Raw genomic sequence first — 25,210 nt, 5'->3', positions numbered from 1 at the left:
TCGGCAGCCAGGAACACCCTACACTCCGAGCTGGGAGCTAGACAACAGTCGCTTTTGGCTGCTCTGCCTGGAGCAATCCTTCTCCCCCTGTCTAAGTGATATGCTGTGTAAACAAGAATTCGAGTCAGAGTCACAGAGTCGGAGGGAAAGAGCAAATAAGAAATCTTGACTTTAAAACCCCAGTGGTACTTTGGTTGAGAGGTGGAAATCATGGAGCCAGCTTCTGCTTTTATAACAACATGTCAGTATTTTGTCAAGTGATTATTTAATATGTGCTAGAAGTATTTTGAAAACGTGATGCCCAATAGAACTATTTACTTGCTGCAAGTCAAGGAAAATCTAGTTTCTGGGTGCTGAGGGCGTTGCCAAGCAAAGGCACATCTGCACATCAGTGGATCTTTCAGAAGCCCAAAGAAGTGTGAGAAAAAACTGTGGCACCTACTGTTTGGGGGAACATCTTTTCGTTAAGTGTTTGTCAAAACAAGCTCATTCCCCAATGTCCATATGCTGAAAAGCAGCAAGAGTGTGTGTGGAAGTTACTCCCTTTCTTCCTGTCTTGCCTTCCACAAATTGAAGACTCAGACCATGTGTATTCAGTGGGTTTTGCTAAATTCCTCATAATTCCATCCTTCCCCAAGCCTCCGTCAGTGCAGAAAGCTGGCAGTTTGCAAGATGACTCTGCTTTTCATTATAGAACATACATATGCTTTGTGCCAAACAATGATAACATCACAAATAAAGTCGGACAGTATTTCTTTCACCAAAGGTAGGTGGAGTTTTTTGGTGGAGGGAAAAAAAAGACAAATAGAGCAACACTTGAGCAATTTGAAAATAGTGGTAATAATTCAAATGAAAATAAATCAAAACAGATTGCATATTTCTAAATGAAAAATCACTTGTTTTAAATATAGAGCAACTTTATTAAAAAAAAATAAAAAGGCATATAAATGAAGTTTTTCTGTTGGCCTAAAATTTAAAAAAAAAGGTTTTTTTTTAAATTTTCATTCCAAGATGAAAGACTTTTTCTGAAGGACAAAAAAAGAGGGGGAGGGAGAAAAGGAGTGAACATACTATTCTTCCTGTATCAGATGCATAGCAATTGCTAATAGTGTATCGTAGTGTAAACCTTCCTCCCAAAAGATTTAAATTCCAACTAATAATTTTAAACACAATTCAGCTATTGAAGCATGCAGAGACTAAATACCCAGCTTAAAAATATGTAAATATTGTATCAGGACTGAAAAATGAAACTAATTGAGATGAATTCGAGACACACACATAGTCTTTGTAGTTAAATTAAACACTCTGGTATTCAAAAAAGAAACGTGAGTAAGGCCTAACTTGATATAGATACTGCTAATTTTAGGTGAGATTTGTTCTGGTTTATTGTATAGCCTGACAGTGTTGAGTCTCTTTTTTCATTCTAATGTATTATTGTTCTTTTAATATACTACAAGCATAGGGTTGAATCATAGATAAGCACTAAATAAACAGAACATATATGCATTACAGTGGTAAATGCACTGTGCTGAACCATGGAATATACCATACTTGCTAATGGAGTAGTCAGAAGCTAACTGTTGTGCCTGTTAAGTCACAAGGGAAAACAAGAGTGGAAGCATTCGGGATTTTATTTGGGCAGACCACTGTGCTGCCAACTCCATCAGAGTAATGAAGCAGTGTCAAGATAGCTGTGAGTAAAGTAAGTGGAAGTAAGTAGCACCACCTGCCCCTGTTGCTCAGTGCTTCCTCATCTTAGTTATCTCTTCCGTAGAAATAGCACGTTAGATTCAGGCTGTCTGTTTAACTTAGACTTCGCAATTTTTTTTTTCTCTGTTAACTGAGCAAGATTTGGCAGCCTTGACTAGTAGGATGTCTGAATTGCTCATCACTGTGTTGAGCATAAATGCAGTCTTAAGTAGCAGCTTTGAACGTAGCTCATACTCCCTTATGCTATCACATGTGCTTCATTCAGCCGGCATTGCTTTACCACATAATAGGGTGTAATGTATGCCAGCTGAGCTCTGCTATATGGTGGAAATAAGTCTGGTTAAATCTGTGTTCAGACACTTGAGCTCGGTAGACACTAAGTTGCCATATAGAAGTGCAAGGCAGTTGATCTCTGGTTAGTCCTAACCTCTCTTGCCAGTGAAATCAAAAAGAAAAGAAGGCACATAGCCTTTCCTCTGCTGGGATCCACATACTGACTTCTGCAATACATTAATGCAGTCCTGAGGCTCTCATGCTTGTGCATGTTCCTTGGTGAATGCAGACAAGCCTTGAGAAAATCTTGTCGCAACCTCTTCCCAGCTCCTGACATGTGTGGAGCAGACCAAAATAGTAAGATCTCTGAGAGACTTTTCTTTAAAATAAATATAACTGTTTAGGGCTTCTGTATGTGGAGGCTGAAAGTTAACCTAGTTAGAAGATTAATTGTATTCTGGGATTGAGGAATCTACATTTGGAATTAACCATGCAAAACTTTTCCAAAATAACTTCTATTTGGATAACCCTTTAGGTTGTACAACAGACTGTAAATATAAGTAGAACAGAGCATGTCTTAAAATAGAGCAGATTAGTAGAATATCAGTAAACTGCAGCTCAGATGTGAACTTCTTTGTATTTTTCAAGTCTGAGGATCTCCTTACCACACTGGGAATCATGACAGTGAAAAATAACTGATCAGAATATCTGCATTATTGGAGCCCTCTAGTGGGGACCATACGTTGTTTTCATACAGCTTTAATTTAAATAAAAATAAAATAAATAGTCTTGGCATGGCTCTTTTTGCATGTCTTGAATGCGTTAAGGAAATTTTCTTTTTAAGATGGAAAGCATAATCCCACATAATTAGCAAAAGGTGTTTGATAGATTTTCCCTGCTCATGTGAACTGCTTTCTGTATTTAAATACAGTGTTTTATTTTACACTCTAAACCTACAGGGATGCATGCGGCAGCACTTGGTTGTATTATAGAGCTCTGGATTGCAGATTACTTGCTGTAAAGGATCCCACTGTGGGAGTATAGATGACACAATCTATTGATCTGTAGTGTTGTAATTAGATTTGCCAACATCTTTCTCTTTCAGGCTACCTTCAGGAAGCTTACTTGTGGACCAAGCAAGTGTTGGCAATCATGGAGAAGTCAGTAGTCCTGCTGCAGGAGGTCACAGATGGCTCCCTCTATGAAGGGGTGGCTTATGGCAGCTACACGACTAGATCACTGTTTCAGTATATGTTTCTTGTCCAAAGGCACTTTGATATCAATCACTTCAGCCACCCCTGGCTTAAGCAGCACTTTGCATTTATGTACAGGACTGTCTTGCCAGGTAGGTCCGCTGGGTGAATGAAGATGACTCTTGTAATTCTTGAAGCAGCAGTAAAGTTCACAATTGAAAAAGGCCATTTAAAGAGTAACATTGTACTTGGATTTTTTTAAATGACCTTTTCCTTAGATTTTACCTTCATTGTTTGTCAAAACAGTAATATCCTTGTTTAGCACTGCTTATTAAAGATCATTGTTTATTAAACTCCAGCTTATAAAACCAGTGAAAAGATAGAAACATCATTTGGGAGAAAAAGCAGTCCTTCAGAGTTTGATTTCTGGTTTTTGAAGTTCGAAACAGACCTGCTTCTGGAGTTTTATGTTTGGAAAATAATGTTCTTCAAGATTCATATCAATCTTTTCCTTTGTGAAACATCATCACCCTAAAAGATTAGGTGAAAAAAATAGCAAATGATGAAGCTACGGTAAAAGTATGAATAAAGTGTAGGGAAGTTTTACATGATCATCAGTTTTCCACAAAACAGTGAAGCAAATTTTTATAGCATATTTGTTATAATATTTTTCTTCTGGAAAATGTCATCGAATCAAATTATTGGTTTCTCTATGCAGTCCAGGGGTACATGAACCATTTTCTTTTGTCAATGAAGGAGTTAAACAGAAATATATGACATCAATTATAGATCAATTTTTCAGACTTTAATATTTCTGTTCTCTTGCTGGATGTCTCTACTGCAGTGAGTTTTAGCATCTCTGATTTGAAGTCTTAATTGTAACTGAAAGATGGAGATGTACAAATACAAACTCAGTTATAAGTTAATAAATACTGCTTTCTAGCTTTCAGAAAAGGTTGGGTTTCAGGCAGCCTTGCAAATTTTTGATGATGGTTTTCTGTTGCTTATTTGCAGGACAATTCATTACGAACTTATACTGTTCCAGGTTAAAAAGAATGTGATAACTTTATTTTGGCTATAAGAACTTCAGATCTAGCCACATATGTTAGAGGGGCTGAGCACAGCTTTAGCATGCCAAAACAGGGACATAAGGATTTGTGCTGACTCCATGTGAGACCTCAGGCATTTACTGGGTATCGGTTCCTAAGAACAAAATGAACTCATGCTGGCTGGTTTAGGGTGAAGCTGATTTATTTTACCTTGGAGGCACCTCTGTTTTCTTGGTTTGGAAAGTTTGGATTGACATAGGAAAAGTGAAAGGTGTGAACTTTTGCCAGATGTGAGGGAGGAGAGGAAGTGGATGGGACAATGCTTCTTACATATTTTGTAATACTTTGACTGACTGTAGCTCAAAGCCAAAGAAGAAAGGTGAGTATTCAAGATAGCTACAGGAAACAGCTCCTGTGTAAACTGTTTACGGCTCATTTACAAGTAGGTCTATAAACATCTGAAAAGGCTGCTTCTGTTTGTGTTTGTGTCCGTTTGTACTGCTTGGCTTCACCGTCATGCTCTACAAACGTATCTTTGTATGTTTATTTGTTCTTTCTTACATTCCTTTTCACTTTTCCCAAGGGTTTCAGAGAACTGTGGCCATCGCGGATTCCAACTATAACTGGTTCTACGGGCCAGAGAGCCAGCTGGTGTTCCTTGACAAATTTGTCATGCGCAATGGCAGTGGGAACTGGTTGGCAGAGCAGATCAGAAGGAACCGAGTGGTGGAGGGCCCGGGGACAGCATCCAAAGGGCAGAGGTGGTGCACTCTCCACACTGAATTTCTCTGGTATGAAAGGGAATGAGTGGGCTCAAAAGGAACCTGACAGCTGTTTGCTGTTGGTGATAATTCGTTATCTTTAGATTTGTACTGTAGAAGCCGAGATTGGGCTGGGCATGCGTGACCCAGAGAGTCATTTGTTTCAAAAGAACTGCTTCTCTTAGCATAGATGCACAGTACGTTTTGCTACAGGGAACACCTTAATCTTGTCTTACATCTGCTTTTTCATTTTCTTTCCGTTATTGCTTTTATAGATTATGAGCAGTTCCAAAAGGACTGAAAATTTGTTCGCATGTTTTCTTTGGTTTATTTGATCTATTCTTGTTATTTTTAATCCCGTTGTGTTCTTTAATAATTACTTAGGTGAATATTTAAAGCATAGTTTTCTTCTGAAAGCTATAAGTAGTAATATAAACTTTCTTTTAAAAGCTAAAGTAATGTAAGCAGTAAGGCTACTATTAGTTGTTCTTGCACACTACTTCGTATGTTAGACTCAGGAAAAATATAATAGATGACTAGATCCATATTTTCCATGTAATTTACAGATCTGCTAACCTGTATGTCAATCTTCTAAAGGTAAGAAATGAAAAAGACCCAAGAGGCTCTAGATATACATATAAACTTTCTCAGTCTGTGAAGACAAGTGCATTTCCAAGGAGTCAGTGTATCTCCATTTCTGTCTCGCACAAGAAAAATATTATTAAATAAATGCTGTTTTGCATTTATGATATGCATATAACAATGCATGTTCGTTAGGCTCCAAGCACCCTTCATCTTGTTGTTTGCAAAATACAGAATCTCTCCTCTACAAACCCATTCTAACATTCTTTTCTCCTGCATCTCCATGGAAATCTTGGGAATTTATACTTACAAAATTCTTTTGATGTCAAAGGGAAAGAAATTTTCTAAGAGCATATGAGCATATAAAAAAAAAAAAGGAAAAGACAAAAGAAAAAAGTTCTCTGAATATTCCAACAGTTGCCTTTTCCATGCGCTGCAGTGGTGCTCTTGTGATGGGCATGTCCACTTGAATTAGAGTCTCAGGAAAGAGGTCTGCTTTTAGGGGAATCTCCATCAAGGACCACTAGATATAGAGCAGGCTCCTGTACTGGTTGGAATTACCCAAAGCCTTATGCAGGACATGAGCTGTGATTGTCTAGGGCATGACAGAGACTCCTGGTTACTGTAGAGCCGATGCAGAGATGAACCATTTAACAGAAATATTACTGAGCTTAATGATGGTTTTGTTTATTTTGGTTGCTTAAAAACTATGCCAGAAGGTTAGGTTTTACTTTCCATGGTTGTTTTGAGCTTTTTGATTATTAACTCCTGTAGATCAAATAAAACAACAATTATAAGCCTTGTTACCTTTTCTGGAATTAACACTTCATTTTAAACTGAATGTCTTATATCTTAAAATTTACGTAAGAAAGCCATGCAAGTTTTTCTTCAACCTAGTTGAAGAAGGAAACTAGGAAACTAACAAACACTAAGTGATATAAATCATAATAATTTATCCTTTAAAATGCCTGTTCATCAATTTTTAGTTTATTGCTAATTCTGTTTGGAGACTACACACTTCTATAATCATCAATTTGGGGAAATAAGTACTCTGCTTCTCTTGGTAAAGTAGTCAGAAAATAGGTGCAAATGTTGACGTCTAGTGCAAAACAGTGTCTACAGCCTGGTCCTAATGTACATTTTTAAAGATTTGTATTGCAATCAGTAGCTTTACGATATAAGACAAAATGTAGCTAGTTTGAAATTAGTGACACTCTTATTTTGGGGCTCCAGAAGGATTGCTTGCTTTAAATGTGGAGCAGATGCTTTCAGCTATTGTTCTGTAAAAAGCACACCACAAATTTGCGTACGGATTACTGTGATAAATATGATTACATCTCTATGATTAGTTCACTCAGGAAGCACACGTGTGGGCTTTATATTGTTAGCTTGCTCCTTGATGTAAACACCAAATTGTTTTTTGAGTTTTGTACAAGTGCTGATAATGGAATTAGTCAAGTGATTTTTAAACCCATTTTCCTTGTCTTTTTTGGCAGGTATGATGCAAGTTTGCGCTCTATACCTCCACCAGACTACGGGGTTCCTAAGCTGCACTATTTTGAGGACTGGGGAGTGGTAACCTATGGAAGTGCTTTGCCAGCTGAAATCAACAGGCCTTTCCTTTCCTTCAAGTCAGGAAAGCTGGGAGGACGTGCAATATATGATATTGTTCATAAGAACAAGTACAAAGAATGGATCAAGGGGTGGAGGAACTTTAATGCTGGCCATGAACACCCAGACCAGAACTCCTTTACTTTTGCTCCCAATGGTGTACCTTTCATAACAGAAGCTCTGTATGGGCCAAAATACACTTTTTTAAATAATGTGTTGATGTTTTCTCCTGCCATGTCCAAGAGCTGCTTCTCCCCATGGGAAGGGCAGATTACAGAAGACTGTTCCTCAAAGTGGCTTAAATACAAACATGACTTGGCTGGTGACTGTCAGGGACGAGTGGTTGCCGCCATGGAGAGAAGTGGAGTGGTTTTTATCAGGGGAGAAGGAGTGGGTGCATACAATCCTAAACTGAAGCTGAGAAAATTGCAAAGAAACCTCATACTTCTCCATCCCCAGCTTCTCTTGCTAGTAGACCAAATCCATCTAGAAGATGACAGTCCCCTGGAGGCAGCAACCAGTTTCTTCCACAATGTGGATGTGCCTTTTGAAGAAACAGTTGTTGATGATGTCCATGGGGCCTTTATTAGGCAACGTGATGGCATATATAAGATGTACTGGATGGATGACACCGGCCACAGCGAGAAAGCTACCATCGCCTCAAGGATGTATCCTCGGGGCTACCCTTACAATGGGACAAACTACGTGAATGTGACAACCCTCTTGCGACATCCCGTCACAAGGGCCATTTACCTTTTCATTGGGCCCTCTGTTGATGTGCAGAGCTTCACCGTCCGTGGAGATTCCCCACAGCTGGATGTTTTCGTTACCACCAGTGAACATGCCTACGCGGTGTACCTGTGGCCCGTTGAGGATGGGTCCCGCTCTGCCTTTGCACAGGTTATCGCAGACCGGCAGAAAATTGTCTTTGACCGAGCCTCTGCTGTTAGGAACTCTGCAGTGCCAGAAGTGAAGGACTATATAGGGATCGTGGAGAGGAACCTGCAGCATTTTAAGCCTGTTTTCCAGCAGCTTGAGAAGCAGATTTTGTCTCGTGTACGTAACACGGCTAGCTTTAGGAAGACTGCTGAGCGCCTGCTGAGGTTTTCAGATAAGAGACAGACAGAGGAGGCCATTGACAGGATATTTGCAATCTCACAAAGGCAGCAGCAGCAGCACAGCAGAGCAAAGAAAAACAGAAAGGTAGCCAAAGGCTACAAATTTGTTGATGCCGTTCCAGACATTTTTGCACAAATTGAGGTAAATGAAAGAAAAGTGCGACAAAAGGCACAGACTCAAGCACAAAAAGAGTTGCCTATAGATGAAGATGAGGAAATGGAAGATCTTCTGGATTTTGCAGATATTACTTATGTGAAGCATAAAACTGGGTTGTCAATCAAGGGCCGATCAGGGCTGGCACAGATGGTGACAACTGCTCGAAGTAGTGCCCCATCAATATCAGCTTCTTATACCCGTCTCTTTCTAATCCTCAACATTGCAATTTTTTTTGTCATGTTAGCAATGCAGCTCACATACTTTCAGAAGGCCAAGAGACTGCATGGCCAAAGATGTCTTTATGCAATACTTTTAGTAGACAGCTGTATATTATTGTGGCTGTACTCTTCCTGTTCTCAGTCACAATGTTAGCAGAAGACCTCTACTAGTCGACCAGTTTATGGTCATACATCTATGCAAAAGCATTAACCCTAATAGGGCCAAAGTTTATCTTCTTACTTCTGAAACATTCCAAAAACAGCTGGGGGAAGGTTGGTTTCAGACCAGAAGGGATGGAAGAGTAGGGTAAGCAATGGATATCTCAGAAAACTAAGTACTTAATAAGTACTCCTCTTTTGTGTTTTGAGTTGGGCCTCTCATCTGAGGGGATGTTATGCTTTTTTCATCAGAGTTCAGTAATGTAAAGATGTAATTAATTTTTTATGAGAAGAGTCATCTTACTAGATTTGTTTCTAAGGGCTTTTTTATACAGAACTGGGTTTGAATTTAGTGAGTTTTCATTTCAGGCTGCTATGGATGTCTCTGGACATTCTCTTAAGAAAATGACATTCAAACACAAGTATGCAAGGCAGATCTTAGCAGTAGACTTAATTTCTCACTGCCAAACCAAAGAATGCTTCAATATAGGACACTCCTGTATAATTATTGCAGACCCTTACATCATGTCATCTGTTCCATGCTTTACTATCTGGGATGGTGGGAAAAGGCAGTCATGTCAGTACTTCCCAGGTGAGAGGCACAACAGTAGTAGGCAGTAGCAGAAGGCAAATATATGGCTAACTCAAAGTATAAAGGAACACAATTCTCAGGAAAAAACCTTTTATCTTTCAGTCTGTTGTAGACTGTAGAAGGACGAATGCTGTAGGGTCTGTTCTCAATTTTACAAGGCAGCATTTCACAAAAGCTTTCTATAGTTTGAAGCACGTCTTAGTAGGGAAAAAAATGTCCTAGATCACTGCCCTTCAATATGCAATTGTAAAAATACAAACAAAAAAATAAAGCGATCCTGTGGTAACCTCAGCAATTGCAGTATGAAAAAAGAGGTATTAAGGAAGTATTTAATGTCTTTTTTCTGTTCACATGACTAAAAACAGAGGACAGTTAAAATTGTGTGAACAGCCTGTTCTCTATAAAGCACCAGCAAGGGTTCTGCAAGCTCTTAGTGGCCCCGGGTCAATTATTTGGGGATTAGTGGTAAATGGAATCATGTGGTTTATGACAAAAATAAGTTTGACATCTCCACATATATCCCCTTCTGTTCATTAAACTGATTAAAAAAGAAATCACAACTATTTGAGAGAATGGAAGCTGTGTGGAATTGGGGTATATCTGTATGTCTGTACAGAAAAACCATTCTTCCAGTACATTTGCTAAATAAAAACAGTATAATTGTCTCTGTGGAAAAGTTGCTTTTCTTTGATTAAAATCTTTTTCCCAAATATTACAGTAACGATGTTCATCAGCACTTTGTTCTAACCACAAACCTTTGTTTCCTCTTCCTTACACCCTTTTAGGTATCTGTAATCTGCTATTAAGCCTTCTGCAAGTCTATGTGTTGAAATCGTAGAATCTTAGAATCATAGAATGGTTTGGGTTGGAAGCGACCTGAAAGATCGTCTAGTTCCAACCTCCCTGCCATGAGCAGGGACACCTTCCACTAGACCAGGTTGCTCAAAGCCCCATCCAACCTGGCCTTGAACGCATCCAGGGATAGGGCAGTCACAGCTTCTCTGGGCAACCTGTTCCAGTGTCTCACCACCCTCATAGCGAAGGGTATCTTCCTTACATCTAATCTAAATCTACACTTTTAGGACACTGTTGGTTAGTTTTTCAATATTAGGTAATACTAACTTTGAAATAGGTAATATTATTATCAATGGAAAACCAAGATTGCAGTCTTGTTGTATGGCCTGGCACATCCTTCCGCTGGTAGCCAGTGCCATAAAATTGCCCCAGGATAATTCAAAGAGTTAGCATGCATTATAAGCAAATAATCTATGCTTGTGTATCCATGTTGTCTTTGAGGACAAAGGAAAATAGAGACCTGTGGTAGCTTTTAGCCTTTATCAGGCTAATGTCAACAGTGGAGTTAATACAAATACTTCAGTTTATTTCACATCTGTGCACATTTACACTGTGACTATTTGCTATTGCTTTGAGCAATCAGCTGTAGAAAACCAACCTATACTCTAGAAGGCTTTTGAGAAATACCTGCATTTCTTGGTCTGCTTTGTAGTGTGGCATCTGAATTCTAGTATGGGATTTGTATAGTTATCAAATGAAACTGCAGAATTATAGAGAGGTGAGGTGTGGTCATGTACATTAGGTCTCGTTTACACTACACTTCCCTGCACTATTCTAGCAATGCAAAAGTAAAGAGGTGGCTGCAAGAGCTGCCCATACTCACAGCCAGGTCTTACAGCAGCTTTTAAAGCACACCACCATTCAGATGAATGGTGTACATGCTATGATGGGGTGAAGGGAAATGAAACGTACCAGTCTGTTCTCCTGAATGGGAGACCAGACCCATTTCAGCATGAAGTGGGAATCCAAGGGTTTTCCAGCCTGTGCTTGCACCCGATACTTTTCTGTAATAAGATTTGTGAGTTTCTTGCATATGACTGTCATTGCTGGCCATTCTGAAGCGCACTTAGGTAGACATAACTTCAATTCAGGTAGGGCAACTAAAGGTTGCTTCAACTAGTGATGAAGCCGTAATTGTGCTGGGTGTATTTCAGATACAAAATTAATCTTGTGTACTTTCTGACTTACTCTTTTCCAGGCCAGAGCCTTTAAGAAGTCCCTCTCCAATGGTTGTGTTTTGTTTCCATCTTTGCTGCCATTCTTCTTGTCCCTTTCATTCTTTATCAAAGATCATAATTTTTAATGAAATTTGAAGTAAATGGAAGAATAGATGGTTCCATGCCATCAGCAACCAGCAACCCAGGCTGTTGGGTAGAAGTCTCTGTGTCACAAGGAAGAAACAGTTCAAGCCCTCAGGTGGCAGCATACACTGGAAAATCTTGAGCTGCCCTTGCTTTACTAGAAAGTACGGTGAGGAAGAGCAGATAAATGGGATCAGCCCAGATAGCCATACTGGCTGGGCTGGAGAAGGTTGGTGTTCCTTGATGCCTGCTGACACAAGAGAGGATGCTGTCCATGCCTTTGTGTCCTTTGTCTGAAATACAGGGGAGAAGCAGTCTCAGTGAGCCCTATGTCCATGGCAGAGGCACTTAGCACTAGTTTCATCTGGATTGGGTATACTGAACAACTTTTGAAATGTGACTGTATGGTACTCGGTAGTGAAGTTAACTTTCATTCCTTATTTTAAATGGAGTTACAACACTGAATTGTTTCTGGCACATGCCTCTGCTACCATTCTTATTCTTCTTCTTTTTGGTTTCTAAAAATGTTAGTATTCTGCACCTCTGACTGCAGGAAAAGATGGCTATCCTATAACTGGGTGTATGTGGATGGGTTCCTGTATTCATCTGAGATCCCGCTGACTTCATTCAATTTCTGTTCAATAGCTGATGTTCAGTCGCGCATGCCTCATTTCAGGGCTGCAGTCTAAATTAGTCTAAAGTTAGTTCAGTGTATTCTGAACAAACTGAATGGACATTCAGCCCACAGGCAGCTGTGTATATGTTTGAGGGTGAAATCTGGTTCTTAGATTTTTCAATTATTATTTTGAGTCCAGCTAAATATTAGCTGTGTGTGTTAGAAACATCATTATAACTGAAGGAAGCAAAGGCAATGGAGCACATTACCTCATTTTTTAAAACTTGTAAGATCAAAGCTTATTCTGGAGGATTATATGTCTGAAATACATCGAATTCTTCTCTTGGCCTATATACTTTCCCCTGATGAAAAGTTTTTTCTTAGTGTTTGAAAGCACATAGTGATTGGAAAATAACTGTATTTCTGCACTGGGACATTTTCCCCCATTGGAGATGAGGGAAAGGGGCATACTACCATGAACTGCAGAACTAGTTAATTAGTTAAAGTTTAAAAAGAGGAAGAGGAACTAATTTAATGGTAAGTACAGAGCATATTTTATAGCATATGATCAGGCAGCATGAGGACACACACACAGAAGGTGTGGAACAGAATAAAGTCCCAGCTATTCAGCAATTCCAAGACAGCAAGATGTGATGGCATAACCTGAAAAAAACAAGGACACAGAGAATGCAAAACATTTATAATAAAAGTATGGACATATTTGGGGCTTAATGTGCTTAAATTTGCAAAGTAATTTTATGGCATTTCATTTTCCATAGTAAATGAGAAAGAGTGAGCTTTGTTTTCTTAGAACTGACTAGTTTACCCAGGGTGATTTACCTGATTTCAAATCTATAATCTGCCTCACTAAGGCTCCTTAATTTCATCATAAAACCTGACAACTTCTACCTTTCTAATCCTATGAAAATATCATATATTTTCTTATAAATTCAGCAAATATTTTTCACGTGATCCACAGCCAACACTTAAAGAATCGCGCAGACTTATTTATGTGATATACAGATTGAAGATTAGTCTAGATTTACCAGTAAAGCCCTCACACTGCTGGTTGCTGTAGGACACTTGAGTTCCTAGTAGGAGGGAACTCATTCCTCCATGTAGGAGGGTCCCTACCATTCAGGGGACCCTCCCCATTCAGGAGTGAGACCTGTAGTGGACCTATAGTGTTAAAAGAGCAGCAGTAAATTATAGCAGGAGAAAAACAGTGCAGTTGGCTTGTATGACTCTGCACCAGACCTCACCGATCAGAGCCTCCTTCAGAGCTATGCTTGGTTTTGCAGACCTGGTTCCTTCCTACCCACTAAAATCTGCTTTCAGCCAAAGCTGCTAATAAATGTAATGCCTTAAAATAGCACTATAATGTACACAAATGCTTGTAAGCTGTACGTGCCCACTCACAGTGCTATTTCTCAGGCTGCTGCTCTGCTAAGTGTTAGTACTACTAATGATTTATGTGGTGCCGCTGAGCTGTGTGACACTTCACAAACCTGTGAAAAGACTGGTTCAAACATAAAGTCAGAATAACTTCCTTGGTTTCACAAACTGAGGTAATGGGCCTCCAGGGGAGGTCAGTACACCTGGAAGGTAGGTGCAGATCTGCTTGTGGACAAGACACCCACTAGTTAACCATTAATTTCACCTGGAATGAGACAAAAGGCATTACAAGAATTTTCCTAGAATAAAATTATTTTTCTGTATGTCTTTCTGAACTGGGCACTGAGAAAAACAGCTTATAGCTCTTTCATTTGAGCAAGCAAGCCCAGTTGTTATAAAAAGAAAATCAGTGCTGAGCTGCTCTTTTCCATTGCATCCACAGATGTGTAAGATTTTAGATTAATAGTGTGAAGAGGAAGTTGAGCGTGATAAGGCCAATGGCAGAAATCTGGGACAGGATGGGCCTTGGTCAGAGCAGCTAGAAAGAGAATGATTTGTAGAAAAACAAAACCAGCCTTTTGCTATCCCAAACAAATAGTGGATGTCTCCCAGCAAATAAATAAATAACCTATTGTAAGGACTTACTAACATGACTAAAACAAGATGTACTCTATATGTACTGGCAAAGTCCCCCAGCACGCATGCACACAGACACACATGCTGCATTTAAGACCAGTGTTATGCATATGATACCACTACAGAATTAGTTAGACAATAGCTTTTTCCAGGAGAAAATACTTGAGAATCATTCAGATGCAAATGAAAGGATAGAAATCAAGGAGAAACTTGATAAAATATTAAACAAGTCAATTTGTTTTCAGCTGACCCTTTCATTTTAATAAAGCATATTTCGAAATGAAAAGATGTTTCAAATAACAAAAACAATCATTCTGTTCTAAAAATGTTCATGTTTTTCATTCTGACATTGTTTTCATCTCCCTTGGAAGGCATGATATTTAGTGCAAATCAAGGCAAAACCAACCATTAAATTGGAATTCTCTGTTCTTTAACAGAAAACTGGTTTTGTGAACACTTTCCAGTTAATGCTTTACAGCTGTTGCAGCAAGACAAGTGTTAATTTAGATGGCAAGAAAGATCTGCCCTGGGACAGCAGTACTCTGAGGTGAACAGGGTGTCAAAAGCAGCTGGGTGTAGGGCTCTGCACCCCCTGCACCTCTGGCTCCTCCTGCCCGGGGCATCCTCCAGACCCCAGGTCCAGAGGCTACCCAAAGTCTGGGCTCACCCACTCCATCACTGGGCCCCACTTGGCTCCTAGCACAGCTACTCCCCCACTTACCAACCAGGGTGGTCTCTTTTCCCTCTCCCACCTCTTCCTGCCAGTGCTTACTGGAAATATGTTTGCTTGGAGTGGAGGGTTAATCCTTTTCCACACAGAGCTCCCCTCCCTTTTTCTAGGAAGCTTGATCCTGAAATCATATTTTGTTACAGATAAATAAAACACTGCTAAAATTAGGCTCAGAAAGAGAAGTAGCAGGGTTTATGGGCTGTACTCTTTCACCTGCGTGGTCGTTATCTGCTCCAGGGAACTGCTACTGGTTGTTAGGTTCCCTTGTTGTATAAATTACAGCATTCGAAATCTGATCAGGATGATCATAGTGCTGATGTACGCGCTCAGGCCAGAGAGCTCCTGGTTCATGCAAGACGGAGGTGATTTTGACTCGAAAATCCTGGAGAAGTGGCAAAGAAGATGACAGTAACCACCAGCTCCTGATCCAGCTGCACATCTGGGTGTCACCAAGCATGAGATGACAGCAAACTACCACACTGCCTACATCACCTCGGAGAACTTCAGCTACATGGCTGCAAGCAAGTAACATACCTTCAATTTCCTTAATTCTGAGTGCCAGTTCACTTCATCTAGATTTAGATAAGGCAAACCTTAGCTAGGAGATCCCCCAGTGCGTGATTGAAACCTATTGACGCTGAGAGCAACTGTTTCACAGGCAGCCCAGTCTTCCAAGCCCAGGAATCCCTTCCAGGTACTTGTTCTTCATTATGCAAGCCTTTTCCATTATTTGTCCACTTCATGCCATCTGCTTAGTTTCTGCTGATTTCTGGGTAGGATTTTTTTTTTTTCTGGGCCACAAAGCTGTCATTACCTGCTATGGAGGAGGGAGTCCAAAGTCAGATTCCTGGCAAATGGCACTCTGGTAGCCGGAGCTTCAGTGGAAACCACTTGCTGTGTGCACTGACTAATTTGCTCTAACTACTTTAAAAAGATTAGTTGATTAGCTGGAGAAATTAACATGGTTATAGTTGACTTTCCTTTTGTAAGAGAACAAGACATACTGTATTGCTAATAATAAGGCAGGATAAAAAAACTGTGCATAGTTCTGGGTGGTTTTCTCACATTTTATTCACACTGAATCTGTTGCCTAGCTGAAAAGCTTCACTAAAAGATGACCAGGTTTAAGTCACTGCTAGTTACAATGCATTGTGTGGACAAATATAAACTGATTTTATAGAAACAAAGACAAATCTTTGTTGTTTCGATGTTGATTACTGGGGGGCTTCCACTGTGGTCTCCACTTAGAATCATAGAATCACAGAATCATGGAATGGTTAGGGTTGGAAAGGACCTGTAGCTGAGCCTGGGATTACCCCAACCCAGGTGTAGGACCTTGCACTTCACTTTGTTGAAGTTCATGACCTTGGTACTGTGCAGTGAGACTTTTCTCTTCTGTTTCCTCTAAGTGCTGATTCATGCCTCACTGACTGTTGCCTGCCAGTCAAAGGTCGGAGCACGGTTTTACTCGTATTCTTGGGAACAGAATTAAGACTTAAAATGGAGTCAAGTGCCAAGGAACTTTATTTGCCCACCAACAAATGCCCACCAACAAATTCCATAAAGAGAGAGAGAGAAAGAGAGAGAAAAGAGAGAGAAAAAAGAAGGAAAGTAAGAGGAAAGAATAAAAGAGTTCATAGCGATAGCTACCACCCTGGAGCTGTGGCGTCCCAACAGTCCAATTAGTTCCAAGTCCAATGGGGGAGATGTTCTTTTCTCCTATGCTGGTTGGTGCTGTGCTTTCATAGAGTTCCAACCACATCCTCCACTCGGTGGTGGTGCACATGCCCAATACTTTCACTAGGGGGTCTTCTCCCCTCCTTGGTTCCGTAAGGCAAACATCCTGCACCAAGGTGTCAATTGGTGAGCAATGTGGAGACAGATATCCTTCAGAAACCTCTGCTGTGGGAGTGGTGTCAGTTTTCCTGCCATACTGATGTGGAGACAGACATCCTGCTGTGGCGGTAGTATCGGCAATGTCGGTCTTCCTGCCATAGCAATGCTGAGCCAGACATCCTGCTGTGGCGGTGGTGTTTTCACCAACACAGCCTCTTACACTGACTCACTGCGCCATCACACCACCATTGCCAACAGAAAGTGAAAGCTCTGCAAGCTTCTCTAAGCTGCGGAGTGGCTTCAGGATGGCTTTCTCATTCCCTTTTCTGGCTAAGATTTTGCTCTCCTCAGAATAAGGAGAGGCAGAAAATGGACACCTTACACAGGGCACTAGATTTCTGCATCCGTCACCAGACCATTCTGGGTTACAGCATTGTGTCCCTGCTGACAGCTGCTACTGAGTACATCTTCTCGGCTGTGGTGTTCAAGTGTCCCTGCAATTCTGGGAACATGCTGTATGGCTCTGTCTTCCTCATAGTGCCTGCCTTCATCCTCTTTCTGCTCGGCTACATGGTGAACCCCAGGATGTGGCGCCTGCTGACTGGCATCTGCGCTCCGGAGAAGAGCTGCAGCTGCAGCCCCCGGGGAACCTGGGCCAACTGCCTCTCTGTGCTGCTGCAGGTGACAGTCAGAGCTGTGGTGGCCCCCCTCACCTGGCTCGCGGTGGCCCTGCTCAAAGCCAGCTTCTATGAGTGCATGGCCAGTGGAAGCAGCCTGATAACGAACCTTGTGTGTAAAGATAAAGGAAAAGAGTGCCACAAGCTGCTGGTCAAAATGCCCTGTGATGCGAAGTTGTCGGCGAATATATCGAGCGAATTCCTCAGCCTTCAGGCACAGTCTCAGGTAAAGCCTTGCTGCTGTCCTCTTCACCCTATGGGCTTCAAACCTGGCCGCTCAGTGTATGGTGTACACAATCCCTCTCTCTCACGCTGTATAATTACTAAAGGCACACAATTAGTTAAAATTGATTAGCAAAAAAAACACTAACAGAAAAGTAGTAAGTGTGTATTTGTGCTATTTACTGGTTTTGCATGTTTGCATGGCAATTGTTTGGCACTGCCGATTACAAAATCTCTTTCAAAGCTGCTCAGGGAACCAGTCTAGACACCAGGACTTTCCACAGCAAGTTTTCTTCTCATTTAGCTTAGGCATGGTGCCAGTTCTCCTCTTTTCCCACTTTATCTCTCTAAATACCTCAAACTTCTGTAAGCAGTCATTAGCTGAGGGAAAGCTGAAGTCACAAATAAAGAGGAAGCTGTTGTCTCCTTGCAAGAGAGAACTGGCAAGTGAAACAAATAAGGGCAGTTTGACTACAGATTTCAACACTTAAACATATTAATAATTTCCTGTAATAGTTAAAATAGGCATCTGTCTTGTTAAAGTGTTCTTGTGCTGAAGGCAAACTGCATGATCAAAAAATTAGCACTTGTGGATGAAATTATTTGTTTGAAGTGAAATGAAACCCCCAAGTTTTGGCAGCACTCCAGTTTAATTTCTATGTTTGTTTGGTCATTATCTAGCAGAAAAATCAGGTTTTGTCACTTTTTCTCATGAAAACATAAAGCTAGTTCATGGAGTTAAGTTTATAAGAGATTATAACTATTTGGATTTTTATAATTCCTGTTCAGTACAAAAGTTTATTAAAACAAAAAAATGTTTACGTTAAAAAAAAACCAACAATAAAAATGTTTAAATTACCATATTTGGCATGCTTCTCCTCCAAGAAAAAGGCAGAAAAGGGACGAACTCTCTATGATGGAATTCAGAAAGGAGCAAAATCAAGGAAGATTGGCTGTAACTGTTGCTGCAATGAAATCTAAAAGAAAAAAATCCAAAAAACCTAGAAAAAGTGTGACACCATTTTTATTAGTGACCTTTATTTTTAATATCTGATCTACTTCCAATAAAATTAAGAACCAACAAAAGCACAACTCTTTTTTCTTTAGCACTCAATGTTTTTCATTTAAAAAAAAAAAGCCTGAGGTGAAAGGGGATGCCTGGAGCTCCCAGCTAAGTACCACTGGGTACTGGAGGGACCAGCATCTTCTAGGACACCCGCTTTAGGTGGCGCCTCTGAGACTTACCCAGGTATGTTAAAATCATGCATGAAACAAGAATGAATTCCCATATTTGATAGTCGAATCCATGTCCTGCCTACAAAGCACGCAGGACACAATTCTCCCTCTGTGCTGTGGCAAGTGGCTATTTTTTGCAGGCTCAGGTATCAGGGAGAGCAGTTACTTTCCAAGAGCAGATAAAACACAGTCAGCAGGTCTAATTTACAGCACCAGAGGTGAACAGGCTGATTCTGCACCCTCTATACCGTAAATCTGACCACAACTGCAGAAACTGCTGGTCAGTATCTTGCCTTTAAAGTTAAGAAAGCTGGATATAAATGAGGAAAGAACTTCACTCCACCTTCTCTTTTTTTGGTATTCATCCTCAATCCAACAAGACCAGCTCAGGGGCGCACAAGCTTTGTAAGGCTGGCATTGGATCCTCTATTTCCTCAACAAGCAGGCTGTTATAGGCGCTCCAGGGTGTTTTTGCTGACAGTTTTCATGTCTGCTTCAATGTTAAGTTCTATACTCCTACATATGACCATGAAAAACCACCATTAATCCACCTATCTGTTTTCCAAGCTGACAGGATGGTTCCTGATTATCGCCATCATGATTGCAACACTAATTCTGAAGTGTATCAGCCGCTGCTGCTCCCCTGTTAGCTATCTTCAGCTCAAGTTCTGGAAAATTTACTCGAAAAAGGAATGCGAGCTCTTTGAGGCCAAGGCTAAGGAGCATGCAAGCAAGCTGTCAGAAATAAATGTGAATTGCTTTTTTGAAGCCACTGACCCAGCACCGTTTCAGACCCCCAGCAATGAAGACTGGCGGAAGATTTCATTCTTGTATGCTTTCAATTTGCAAGAGCAGCATTACAGCATGCTACACAAGTATGTTAACACAAAGAGAGGCAGCAGCATCAGACTGGGGAAAGGACATCAGAACCCCACTGTTTTAGAATTTGTGGATGAAGCAATTGCAAGTGAATCAGGGTTTTAATGAAACACATCCTTTGCAACACTGGCAATCTTTCAACCCTATTGATATAAGAAGAGTCGTCTTCTGTGCCCTTATTGAAATCTATGCAAATTTTATGTAAAAGCTAATAGTTGTAACCCTCAGCAGATTTGTTTAAAAATGCATTTTACTACTTTTGCTTAAGTACATTTAAATAATCTGTCATGATGGCAGTTTTCATATGTTGTTGTTCATTAACAGTGTGCAAAGTATCAGCATCCACAAAGATGTCAGCATATACTATGTCAAATTATTACCAAATGCCTTAGGGGCATTTGGCAGCCGGACTGACAATACCAAACCTTCGTACTTGGCAGTATCAAAAAGACAAAACAGAATGGAAGTTTTGATGAGAAATTCATCTTAGTTTATTAGCTCTCAGTTGACAACATATATTTCATGGGAGCTTAGCACAAGCTTTTGACTAAAATACTCACTTTCAGTCAATTGGTTTCTCAAGGCAAGGACTGTATCTTTTAAAACCTGGGAAGCAATCAGCATTTTGGAACTACCTGTGCATAACAAAGGAATCCATCAGAATTATTTCAGCTGCCTATCACTTGGAATAGAGAAGCAAAAGGATTCCAGCCATTTTACTCCTACATGCTCAGCAACTTTAGGTAATAACAGCGAAACTAAAATCTTCCATGGTGTCAAATTTTCTTTATCACTTTTTGCAGACCTTCTTAATTAGCTATACTGCTCATTTCCTGTAACTGTAAATCTCTTTAATGGAAAAAATAGGCATTGAATGCTATAAGGAAAACACACCAACATTACACTTCCTGTTTCTATACCATTTGTGTTTTTTATTCTTTTTCTGAAAAATACATAATTATTATGTGGGTTTTTTAAAATATATAATCTTGAACATAGAGGTTCAGGCCTGGCATCAGTACCTGAGGTACATCCGGATGTCCCTGCCAAATACACTCTTTAACCTGACCCCGAATGGAGTCTAAATGCAAATTAGTATGTCCTCAGGGGTTAGGCTTATGCATAACATGGCAGTATAGGTGAAGCTTATATTGACAAATATTTATAGAACAGCTGCATACTTAAGAACATTATAAATCCACAATCCACATTAGCAAATGATAATGTTTTTATCAAACAACATCTAAGTATAAGAAACAAAGGTACCAGTTTTGAGTGAAGAATGATAAAGTCCAGGTTTTCTCTGAAAAGCTGTTTTTTTGAAGAGCATTTTAGAGGCAAGTCCGGGCTTTTCCCAGAAATCTCTTTCTAGACAGTAAACTCATTTGGAAGCTATTCAGACAGACAGAGAGAAATACCATTAAGTTGTTTGCTACAGACATTTTCCAAAGAAAGAGGAAAGAAGGGAAAAGCCTATTTTAACTAGCTGAATATAACTTGCTTGGAAGCTTGATTCTTATTATAAACTGAAAATATAACACATAAAGGGAAAACAAGATTTAATTCTGTATGTAAAAAACAATTTTAAAAAGTATTCATTTTGTCACAGAGTCAGTGACTTGCTCAGTGCTCTTTTCCTTCTAAGAAACCTGATGATAATAACAAGTATGCAATTTGTTACTTGTGCCTCCAGGAAGCATGGTTCAGATTAAAATGTTTACCTCTCCTATTGAAGAGTTCATCTGTTCACTGACATCTAGAGAAAGGTAAATCTACTCTGGAATGTCAAAAATGGGAAAGAAGCAATGTCCCGGTCCCACTGCATTTGGTGCCAAAATGTTCCTTGATGCAGTGGGGCCAAGGCTTTATCTTAGAGACATAATAAAGTACTTCAGGATAGACCGGAAAGCCTCCATGAACAAGCCATGCCTTATTTCATTTCCTGACGAGAAGCTGCAGTGAAAACACCCTCAGAATTCATAGAATCATATAATCATAGAATAGTTAGGGTTGGAAAGGACCTTAAGATCATCTAGTTCCAACCCCCCTGCCTCAGCTGCATCTGGGTGGGGGTTTGCCACTTCCCAGTCATGGTGGCAACTGCCAGGGTCTCATTACCAAAGCTGCCTCAGCTTTCCAGGGAAGACGCAGAGCCAGCCCTTCTAATTAAAATCAATAAGGAAAGACTTCAAATGGGACTACAATATATATCTTCAAGTTTGATGGCAATGTTGGCAGTCTATTTTTCACAGATGAAGTGACTTTTGGTAGAAGGAAAATAATATGTATAAGGGTAGAAGCAGGTATTTCTGTATTGGTTTTGTATGCAGCCATGTTCTAATTTTTATTTTTTTCTCACCTTCATGTAACACTCGTATCTCCTGTATGTAATTACATTTATAATGAAAGAAATTGCAGAAAGAAGCTTCAGCACACTTGTGAGTGCTGTTAGATACCTGCAAAAAAAGAACCTACTTACACTAAAATGAAACATGGAGGAACATTTCTGTGAATATGCTACCAAGTGAGACAAGCAAAAACTGTATGTGCATAAGGTAACTAATGTCAGCAACTAACACTAAGGTAGTGTGGGTCACTGTTTTGTCCATTGTTTATTACCTTTTTTCTAGCTGACATTTACTTACTCCATCTTTAGAATACAATGAATGAGGTGATCCAGTGTAGGAAGAAAATATTAAAAAAGCTAACAGCAAAACATGTGTGCATTGAGCGTGTCTGCCCAGCACAGAGCTGATCCAAGAGGAGTGACTGCTGCATGACCAGATGTACAAGCAGGATATGACATGAGCATGAACTAGCATCCAGCCCAGTCTGTCAGTGTCATGTCACATTTTGGCTTGATCTCAAATCTGTGCTTGAATATCTCAGGCATTTCTGTTTTATGTTCACTTGCACAGAAGAAATTTATCCTTCAAAACTTACGATGTTCAAGTAGAAGTCAAGATTTCCTTGGGCTGTTTATTCTGAAATGCTGAAACCTAAAGAAACAACATTGATGTCCTACATAGAGCATCACTGCAAATGTTTGGCACTGAAGGAAGGGGAGGAAGCCTTGGCCATTCCAAAGCCAGTGTGGTAAGACCGCAAAGGCCTAGGATGATATTAATGGTCCTTGTTTTAAAAATGTTAATATCTAGCCCTTACTCTGCCTGCTAATGCCTGCAGGCAGAAACTCTTCAATAGGCCCTGAATACACAGGAGACAGCCAAGGTGTCACTGCAATGTGGTGGCTGATGCTTTTTAGCTGACCTCAACAGAAAATGTTACTGTAGGTGCGTGCAGGCACACGCACCTGCGTGCAAGTTTAATGCAACAGAGGTTAAAGTAAGTGTTCCAGGGATCGAAGGATTCCCGGTGGAGAAGGACGTAAGCCATGCACACACACACCAAACTGGTAGAAAGTTTATTACAAGATCCAGAATAGATATAAAATCCAGAGATATACCAGCTAGAAAGAGAGATAACTAAAGGCTACCAAAAACTAGGTTAGGCACAGATTCTTACCAACCCACACACTTATACAATGCCCAAGAGGCCAGCTCCGAGGTGCATCGTGAAGAGATGGGGTGGCAGGCACTACTTTAGCGGGCGTCCCCACGGAGGTAAAGTCGACCATAAAGGGTAGTTGGATCTACTTCCTTCTTGATCTCTCTTGAACCCCGGGCTTTTTATACGTCCAAAGTGCAGACTCATCCTGACGCAGGGGGCCAGCCTGCATCAGGAGGAGTAGCCTTCCTGGCTCTTTTTCCCGCACACACTCATTCTAACGCAGGGGGCCAGCCTGCACCAGCAGGAGTGGCCTTGTTGGCTCTTTGCCATACACACTCGTTCTAGATGATAGGGGTGGTCCACCGTGGACCAATTCCACAGTGTTAGACCCACCTAACACAGAAAGTAAATTGCATCTTACAAAGCAAGGACAAAACAGGTTATTCTCTTTCAAGATAATAATAAAACCAGAAGAATATTTGGTTGGTAGGATGTTGCTGGAGAAAAGAAAAATGGCCATTGCCTTGTAAAGGATCTTTTTGTGGTCAGCCAAAGCCACCACATGTCCACCACAGCCAGCTGGGCATAACCAGCAGGCAGGGAAATCAATTTCCTCAAGACCTTCCATCCCTGATTGAAGAGGAAAAAAAAAAAAAAGTAGGGAAACCTTACTGGTTGTAATATGTTGTCACACGTTGTAACTCCTCCTTTGTACCAGGGCACAGTATGTTGGGCTGAGCCCACGGCTGGGTAATGAATAGCTTAGGTTTTGTTCTGTACAAAATTGTTCTTTAAAGCTCCATTACACTAAAGCACTGCTGTATGACACTGCTAAGACAAAGGGAGAAACATTATCATGAAGATTGCATACATCTGGTGGGAATGAACTTCACTGTCCCCAAGGTAAGAGGTGCCCCTCACTTAGTAGGATTAAAAGGTAAACAGTGACTGAGGGGAAAATAAGAGATGAGGGTACAAACCACAGTGATAAAATCAGAGCTCACTCCGGGCTTCACTGAACTGTATTGAGGGTTTGTATTTCAGTTTAAAACAAGTGCTTCAGTGAGAAGAAGGTGAGCTGTCCTTGAGGGTAGGGTACTGTGCTAGGACTTGGGGTTTTGTCCAACCCTTACCCAGATTATCTTGCATTACACCAGACAACATTAAACCTTCTCTATAACTCAGGTCTCTGCAAGGCTGCTATTTCTCTGCTTTCCAGTCATGTTGTGGTAACAAGTTCACTGCCAAGGGGAAGATGTAAGAAAGACACAACGACCAGCAAACCACTTGTGCGGCAATCTCTGAATTTTTATTTGAGTTTCCTTAGGTGAGTACAGATCCACAGTGACTACACATTAACTATGCCATGCTTTGTTCAGTTTGGTTGTAAGACCAGTGCTCTTGAAGGGCGGGCTGACATGAAAAAGACCATAGCTTGAAGCAACACAAGCACTGCTGTAGTTGTCAGAGTGCTGCAGCCTGATGCACATGCATGCACAGGGCTGAACAGCCATGCTGGCAAAAGTGCACTTGGGACCGTAATGGACCGAACAGGCTCCTGCCATCAGTGAAGCCCCATCCCTCTCTGGTTTCAAAGCAGGATGTCCGGTATGGAGGACAATGAATGGCAAACCGCTACTCATCAAAACAGGCACTTGGCAGAGAGACACTGTATCCAGAAGTCACAGCACATTAATTCATTATTCCTGACCACAAACAGCCACGGAAATAAAGCGCCACCTAGCAACCATGCTTTGAAATGTTACCAACAAACGGAAAAAAAAGGTGGTCATGTTTAGCTGAAAACAGGTGGTGTCCAAATGAATATTCTGCATCCAGCGTGCACTAAACACTGAGATAAAACTTCCACTCAGCTCAAGAGCATGGTTATGTG

General features: G+C 40.6%; 2 protein-coding genes across 10 annotated transcripts in view; both read left to right on the top strand.

The window, feature by feature from the left end:
• DSE (dermatan sulfate epimerase) overlaps positions 1–10,094 on the top strand; it is a 34,115-nt gene extending 24,021 nt beyond the window's left edge. For 7 of the 9 annotated variants that reach the window (XM_030489737.1, XM_030489735.1, XM_030489738.1 and 4 more), the window contains 3 exons: positions 3,089–3,328; positions 4,809–5,016; positions 7,065–10,094. In XM_030489737.1, the coding sequence (XP_030345597.1) occupies positions 3,089–3,328; positions 4,809–5,016; positions 7,065–8,826 (2,210 nt within the window). In that variant the 3' untranslated portion in view covers positions 8,827–10,094. Of the gene's footprint in view, positions 1–3,088; positions 3,568–4,808; positions 5,017–7,064 lie in introns of those variants that run through there. The other 2 variants (XM_032920009.1, XM_030489743.1) reach the window with 2 other exon arrangements.
• A 7,067-nt stretch (positions 10,095–17,161) lies between these two features.
• LOC115609977 (calcium homeostasis modulator protein 6-like) lies at positions 17,162–19,911 on the top strand. Its single transcript, XM_030490842.1, has 2 exons — positions 17,162–17,695; positions 19,495–19,911. The coding sequence occupies exons 1-2, from the start codon at positions 17,162–17,164 to the stop codon at positions 19,909–19,911; spliced, it is 951 nt and encodes a 316-aa protein (XP_030346702.1).
• Positions 19,912–25,210: the final 5,299 nt, after the last annotated feature.

Source organism: Strigops habroptila, chromosome 6, assembly GCF_004027225.2.
Source record: "Strigops habroptila isolate Jane chromosome 6, bStrHab1.2.pri, whole genome shotgun sequence".
In the NCBI taxonomy this organism is placed as follows: domain Eukaryota; kingdom Metazoa; phylum Chordata; class Aves; order Psittaciformes; family Psittacidae; genus Strigops; species Strigops habroptila.
The sequence above is the reverse complement of the archived record's forward strand: the minus strand, read 5'-3'. Positions and strand labels throughout refer to the sequence as shown.

Coding starts and splice junctions, on each gene's coding strand:
- LOC115609977 (XM_030490842.1), top strand. CDS start 17,162: ATGGACACCTTACACAGGGCACTAGATTTCTGCATCCGTCACCAGACC. Junction 17,696..19,494: donor GCCTTCAGGCACAGTCTCAG/GTAAAGCCTTGC, acceptor CTGTTTTCCAAG/CTGACAGGATGGTTCCTGAT.